The sequence below is a fragment of the Sinocyclocheilus anshuiensis genome, unplaced genomic scaffold, assembly GCF_001515605.1.
Source record: "Sinocyclocheilus anshuiensis isolate Anshui unplaced genomic scaffold, SAMN03320099.WGS_v1.1 scaffold1452, whole genome shotgun sequence".
NCBI lineage: Eukaryota > Metazoa > Chordata > Actinopteri > Cypriniformes > Cyprinidae > Sinocyclocheilus > Sinocyclocheilus anshuiensis.
The window spans coordinates 625,494-633,546 of NW_015544231.1; the positions used below are offsets into that span (position 1 = coordinate 625,494).

General features: G+C 39.9%; 1 protein-coding gene across 3 annotated transcripts in view; it reads left to right on the forward strand.

Annotated features, from left to right (window-relative positions):
• Positions 1-8,053, forward strand: part of LOC107697503 (uncharacterized) — a 38,037-nt gene that overhangs the window by 1,986 nt on the left and 27,998 nt on the right. Inside the window, exons 4-5 of one of the 3 annotated variants that reach the window (XM_016498307.1) lie at positions 977-1,076; positions 5,172-5,294. In XM_016498307.1, coding sequence (XP_016353793.1) covers positions 977-1,076; positions 5,172-5,294 — 223 coding nt within the window. Of the gene's footprint in view, positions 1-976; positions 1,077-1,542; positions 1,632-5,171; positions 5,295-7,474; positions 7,597-8,053 lie in introns of those variants that run through there. The other 2 variants (XM_016498308.1, XM_016498309.1) reach the window with 2 other exon arrangements.

Here is an 8,053-nt window from a genome sequence, read left to right on the forward strand (position 1 = left end):
GTGGGGGCGTGTTAGAACGAGCTGTTTTAGGGGGGTGTGGCAGAGTCTTAACTTTGATAAAGAATATCTCTTTGGTTTTGAGACTTTAGTCTTTGCAACTTCAGGGATCTTATCTATTCACGAACAGCTTGTAACACTCCAAAGAGAAAGGAAAACTTGAAATCGCATCATATGACCCCTTTAATAACGTCTTAATGCTGGATTTGTTTCAGCTTTTGTCTTCTCTAGATGTTAACTGATGGACAGTGCTGTGGATTACTTGTGGATTATTGTGATGTTTTTATCAGCTGTTTGGACTCTCATTCTGACGGCACCCATTCACTGCAGAGCATCCATTGCTGAGACACTGATGCAGTGCTACATTTCTCCAAACCTGATGAAGAAACAAACTCATCTACATCTGGGATGATCAGTGAGGACGTTTAAATTTTTGGGTGAACTATTCCTTTAACACTGAGGACAATTATTTATTTTTTATTTTTTTGTAAAGTCTTAAAGGGATAGTTCACAGAAAAAATTATCGTTCGGTCATCACCCTCATGCTTTTCCAACCTGTATGACTTTTTTTAATGGAAAAATATCTTGAAGTTTTCAGTGTTTTTTTTTTTCCACATAATGGAAGTCAATAGTCACGAAAAACAGATGAACCCAAATCCTTTAAAATATCTTATGTAGGCTCTAACTTTAGTTTCTTCTATGAAACCTGTTTAGAACAGACAGAATCTTAACTTTTAGTTGAACTGTCCCTTTAGATGTGATAACATAGAACACGTGTTATGATTACGGGCCTCTGGTGCTTTGGTGTTGCTTTTCTCAAACTCTTGACATCCCTTGATCACTGTTGTCTGACATGGAGCAGCTTGGAGTTTCTGCCAGATCTGTTGTTTCACAGAATCGGGTCATGTCTTTTTGCCTGATTGATGTTTTGTGTGTTTGGTATTTTCCTCACCTCTGTCCTGTGTTTTTCTGTTGGCAGCATGAGAGGCGAGGACAGCCTGCTGTCTGTGGTTGTTGATTTGAGGCAAGCCAACCTCGCCATCGCACGCTTCATCGCTGAAACTCTCCTGTTGTTGGAGGTATTCATTGCGTTATTATTCTGTCTCGTGTAGTGTCATGCTGGCTTTTCTATAAGTATCATTTGGTCTCTAACCCGGTCATCTCCTCCTGCACATGTATAATGTTTTGTGGTTTAATCAGCTCGAAGCATTAGTGTACTACAGTAACTATTCTATATCACAATGTAGTTAATTTTGTTTAAATAAGGTCTTTGATATCGACTTTTGATACCATAGTAGTTTCATAACTCTTGTCACCAGTGTCAATATCACAAACTAATACTAGCCTAAATAAAAAAAAATGTTGCTTTTCTCAAACTCTTGACATCCCTTGATCACTGTTGTCTGACATGGAGCAGCTTGGAGTTTCTGCCAGATCTGTTGTTTCACAGAATCGGGTCATGTCTTTTTGCCTGATTGATGTTTTGTGTGTTTGGTATTTTCCTCACCTCTGTCCTGTGTTTTTCTGTTGGCAGCATGAGAGGCGAGGACAGCCTGCTGTCTGTGGTTGTTGATTTGAGGCAAGCCAACCTCGCCATCACACGCTTCATCGCTGAAACTCTCCTGTTGTTGGAGGTATTCATTGCGTTATTATTCTGTCTCGTGTAGTGTCATTCTGGCTTTTCTATAAGTATCATTTGGTCTCTAACCCGGTCATCTCCTCCTGCACATATATAATGTTTTGTGGTTTAATCAGCTCGAAGCATTAGTGTACTACACTATTAATCCAACAGTTTGCCGTGATTGACACTAGATGTGTGCTGAAAGGAGTAGCGTGTTCATGTTTATTCCCTCTTCGTGTGACTGAGACACACATCATTGTGTTTATAGCTCTAGATATTGTCCTTGTACCAAGCCTTGAACGTTCTTTGGCGACACCGAACAGCTCTAAGAAAATGAAATTGAGTGGTTGGTGATAATGTCACGCATCATGCTGTCCTTCAGAGACTTCATACAGTGCACTTCAGTCCAAACCTGCAGCTGCGTCTCTCACTGATCAGGGTATGGTAGAGAAAAGGTCTGTGGTGTTCCCTTTTGATAAACTTCAGCACCCTTAGTGCATTGATTCAGTCTGACTGATACAAGAATGCAGAGTTTCCATCTGGAGTTTTAACAAAAGCCCTGTCTGTAGCTGTCAAAAGCCAATCAACAAAAACGATGCTTTTTGTCATTCTGCATACTTTTGTTGACCAATAAACTGGTTTGTTTGGGTGCAGGTAGTACTGAATACATTGTTCACTTAGATGTGCTGCCGTAGCAAATACAAAGCTGTCTGAAAATTGGCACGTTTATTCTTTAATGACCATTTTCCAGATTTCTCTCAAAAATAAAGTATTTGTTCATCAATCTCTGTTATGGTTGTGAATGAAGATGTTAGCCAGAATTAAGGGTGGCCAATATGTCCAAAATCGTGTATAATAGTCATTTTATTTTACAGTAACTATTCTATATCACAATGTAGTTAATTTTGTTTAAATAAGGTCTTTGATATCGACTTTTGATACCATAGTAGTTTCATAACTCTTGTCACCAGTGTCAATATCACAAACTAATACTAGCCTAAATAACAAAAAAAAACTAAAGCTAACTAAATAAGAATAAGAAACTAATTATAAGCAATAAGACAAAAAAACTACAGTAGAACAAATAAGAAATGCTGCATTGTATAAAGTTATCAAATCTATGAAAACACTGCATATTTTTCACTGTGTAAATCAAATATATATATTTCTTATAAAAGTTACAAAAGTGATTTAGTCAAGAGCAGTGAGAGATTTTCTGTTGTTGTTGGATTAACATGAATGACAGACAGCTGGAATATTAGACTGCTGTCACTTTAAGAGCTGCCCGGATCCAATATACTGTTACACGCATGTTTTATTTCTCCCCTGTTTGCTGCTTTCACTTAAGACCTAAATGACGGTGTTTACAAGTGTCTTCACGTGCGAGCACCTCTCTAATGACAGCGCTCAGAAACTGTCTCAGACAGCACGCGCATATAGCAAAATGAGTTCGGTTTCACTGCTTATTGTTTCAACGGCTTAAAATCACTTGTTTTAAACCGCAATGCTGAAACGCATGCAAATGACAGGTTTTCGTGACAACGTAGCATAGAAACGTCACGTGAGCAGGTAACCACAGTATATCTCCCACCCCTAGCCAGAATGGATGCTGAGTGTTTTCTAGACGGTGAAAGTCAAGCTGCAAAAAAATAGTCCAACCTCACTTTAGCTTGTTTAACTAAACAAACAGTTTATGTCCGTGGTGTTTACTCGGTTGGGCTGTTTTACCCCTGCTTGCTGCCATTTTTGCTTTTCAGGAACAATTTAAGCCAATCACCTGTCCTGTAAGTGTCATGTGACTGACTCTAGAGCACCGACTGTGTGGTGCAGATCAGCTCCTTCACTCCTGCCCGTAATATTCAAGCAACCCTGAAGACTTTGGCTCAGTTTCTCAGATGTTTTTGTTTGGTGTTTGCAGATAAACTCTAGGGATGCAACAATGCAGTTAGTCCACGGTTCAATACATACCTCGGTTTTTAACCACGGTGTTCTGTTCTGATAGCTTGGCACATCAGAGTATTTTTTCTTATGAGAGGGGTATTATTTTTCAGATTTTTACCTAAAATCAGATGGATTGGCCATTGAGTGCTATAAACACATGTAATGTTTCATTCATACTGGACTCCAGAGGGCGCCCTCGTGCAGAAACTCCACATATGCATCACAGAAGTAATAGAACTGATGACGTTCCAGGAAATCCCTAATATGGATAAAGGCATCACTATGGCTGTAACTGAATAAAAAGAAGATATAACGTTAAACGTTTTGAATGATAAAATGTAAGGACAATAAACACTTGCCTGCAGCAATATATGATTTATCTGTGTTCAAGCCATCTTGGGTGTTTTCATAATGATTAAGTATATTTGTAAGCCATTTCTAATCGACATAGCCTTTATTACAGTATAGCATATGTTTTCTGCCTCATTCTGGGATAGGAAGCCACATCAGATCACAAAATGAAGTTATTTCAAACACTCGACTGATGTTGTGAAGTAAAAACAAGTTATAATGTTCTCTTTTGTTGAGCAACAGGTTTAGAAAGGCTTCTCATTGCATGTCATTACAAGGGAAGATGCTCGGCGTATGTTGCTTTTTCAAATATAAGCTGGGAGGTGTTTCCTCATCTCAGCATGTGAACACACACACACACACACACACACACACACACACGAGTGTAATAAAACACACAGATATTTAAACTCAAAACAAAAAACTGTAGTTCACGAGCGCGTATTGAACAGTGGATGTTGTACCGAACGGTTCGATATTATATTGAGAATTGTGACATCCCTAGAAGGAACACTTTAAAATCTCTCACCCTTTTAAGAGCTTCCACAAAATATCAGACAAGAAAACATCTATAATGAAATATTTAAATGTTGCTTGCAATAGATTTTCAATTCAGACTTGTTGAATGGCCATTGGCCATCAAAAGGGGCTTTTTGTAACTGAGTTGTGAGGTTACTGAATCTACCAGCAGGGCTGAACTATCAACTATCAGTCATGGGACTGTGATGAATGTATAATTGGTTTCAAAACAGGACTGTGAATGGGTCTTGTGAGCTCTGGCACAGGGCAAGATCAGTGAATGCTGTTTCCATCATTGACGTCAAACCTGGCATGATGCAGCTTCATGTGCCAAAATTTAACATGCGCGCAAATGAGTTGTTGGAGCTACAGTTGTTTAGCGAACTTCATTTCTGTTTAAATCAGATGGGCTTTGTTTAGGAGATTGGCAGTGGAATTTGTTTCTATGCATGGCGATTTATAGATGCCCGTTTTATTTCATGCTGGATTTTTGGGTGAGCTCTTCCTCTGCGTTTGTGATGGTCTTGTGAAGCTCTAGTTTTGCGCTTGCGACGAGGCTGAGATCTTGAGACGGCGCAGGCCAAGAGCTGAGGGTCACATGTCTGCTCTTATCTAATAATGGAGGCGAGTGGACAGCCCTTGTCCTTAACATGGACAAAGAAAACTCACAGCCCTGCATTACTGAGTCACTGAGCTTCCCTGAGCCTACACAGCGTCTGCTGTACTGTCCTGTGTTGTGTAGGTTTCCAGAAGGATCATCCACTCTGTGTATATTGTTCAACCAAAGAAGAAAGATGTCCTGAAGCAGCTGGGGAAACTCCTGACACCGAGTGGCTCCAAGCAGCACAGACCCGTCCTCTTCAAAGTGAGTAACACATCTGAATGAAGAGTCAAGACCTTCACTTCCGCATATTCCACACCTCTGCTCTGTCGCAATGGGTAAAATATAGGGTTTCCCCCACCTTTGTGAACTTTTGAATGACTGAGTTTGAATAACGAGAATCACCAAAAAAAACACAAACATGAATGAACATCAGGCGGTGTTTAAAGAAACAGAACAGCTTACTGGAATGAATTGTGCCTCATGTAATCAGACGATCAGGGTTTCAGCTCGTGTCAGTGCTCATAAGCTGTTAGTTGGCTTGAAAAGTACTTTAGAGAGGAGTATATCTGAATAAATCCATCGTGAGCATGAGATATGACAGCCACCATTAAAACGATTATACATTGAGACTGAAATGAGAAAGATGTGATTTCTCGGTCAAAGCCACTTATTTTCCTTAAAGGGGTGGTTGATTGCGATTTCACTTTTTTAACGTTAGTTAGTGTAATGTTGCTGTTGGAGCATAAACAATATCTGCAAAGTTGCAGCGCTGAAGGTTCAATACAAACGGAGATATCGTCTTTTAAAATTCTGGCAGTTTAATGCCTACAAAAACGACTGGTAGGGACTACAACGAGCTTATTCACAGGTCCGTTACGTCACGAACCCAGATAGACCCCGCCTCCGGGAACACGCAGCAAAGGGGGCGAGGCCATGCTGCGCTGCTAGAGAAGAGGAAGAGAAAACTAGAGGTGCATGTAAAAATCTGTTCATATATGAATCACGATTCTGTCTTCTAACGATTCTAATGGATTCACAAGTTTCAAAATCAATGTTCTAATAGAACTGATGACGTTCCAGGAAATCCCTAATATGGATAAAGGCATCACTATGGCTGTAACTGAATAAAAAGAAGATATAACGTTAAACGTTTTGAATGATAAAATGTAAGGACAATAAACACTTGCCTGCAGCAATATATGATTTATCTGTGTTCAAGCCATCTTGGGTGTTTTCATAATGATTAAGTATATTTGTAAGCCATTTCTAATCGACATAGCCTTTATTACAGTATAGCATATGTTTTCTGCCTCATTCTGGGATAGGAAGCCACATCAGATCACAAAATGAAGTTATTTCAAACACTCGACTGATGTTGTGAAGTAAAAACAAGTTATAATGTTCTCTTTTGTTGAGCAACAGGTTTAGAAAGGCTTCTCATTGCATGTCATTACAAGGGAAGATGCTCGGCGTATGTTGCTTTTTCAAATATAAGCTGGGAGGTGTTTCCTCATCTCAGCATGTGAACACACACACACACACACACACACAGCCATTTCTGAGTGTAATAAAACACACAGATATTTAAACTCAAAACAAAAAACTGTAGTTCATGAGCGCGTATTGAACAGTGGATGTTGTACCGAACGGTTCGATATTATATTGAGAATTGTGACATCCCTAGAAGGAACACTTTAAAATCTCTCACCCTTTTAAGAGCTTCCACAAAATATCAGACAAGAAAACATCTATAATGAAATATTTAAATGTTGCTTGCAATAGATTTTCAATTCAGACTTGTTGAATGGCCATCAATTGAAGAAAGGGGCTTTTTGTAACTGAGTTGTGAGGTTACTGAATCTACCAGCAGGGCTGAACTATCAGTTGTCTGTCATGGGACTGTGATGAATGTATAATTGGTTTCAAAACAGGACTGTGAATGGGTCTTGTGAGCTCTGGCACAGGGCAAGATCAGTGAATGCTGTTTCCATCATTGACGTCAAACCTGGCATGATGCAGCTTCATGTGCCAAAATTTAACATGCGCGCAAATGAGTTGTTGGAGCTACAGTTGTTTAGCGAACTTCATTTCTGTTTAAATCAGATGGGCTTTGTTTAGGAGATTGGCAGTGGAATTTGTTTCTATGCATGGCGATTTATAGATGCCCGTTTTATTTCATGCTGGATTTTTGGGTGAGCTCTTCCTCTGCGTTTGTGATGGTCTTGTGAAGCTCTAGTTTTGCGCTTGCGACGAGGCTGAGATCTTGAGACGGCGCAGGCCAAGAGCTGAGGGTCACATGTCTGCTCTTATCTAATAATGGAGGCGAGTGGACAGCCCTTGTCCTTAACATGGACAAAGAAAACTCACAGCCCTGCATTACTGAGTCACTGAGCTTCCCTGAGCCTACACAGCGTCTGCTGTACTGTCCTGTGTTGTGTAGGTTTCCAGAAGGATCATCCACTCTGTGTATATTGTTCAACCAAAGAAGAAAGATGTCCTGAAGCAGCTGGGGAAACTCCTGACACCGAGTGGCTCCAAGCAGCACAGACCCGTCCTCTTCAAAGTGAGTAACACATCTGAATGAAGAGTCAAGACCTTCACTTCCGCATATTCCACACCTCTGCTCTGTCGCAATGGGTAAAATATAGGGTTTCCCCCACCTTTGTGAACTTTTGAATGACTGAGTTTGAATAACGAGAATCACCAAAAAAAACACAAACATGAATGAACATCAGGCGGTGTTTAAAGAAACAGAACAGCTTACTGGAATGAATTGTGCCTCATGTAATCAGACGATCAGGGTTTCAGCTCGTGTCAGTGCTCATAAGCTGTTAGTTGGCTTGAAAAGTACTTTAGAGAGGAGTATATCTGAATAAATCCATCGTGAGCATGAGATATGACAGCCACCATTAAAACGATTATACATTGAGACTGAAATGAGAAAGATGTGATTTCTCGGTCAAAGCCACTTATTTTCCTTAAAGGGGTGGTTGATTGCGATTTCACTTTTTTAACGTTAG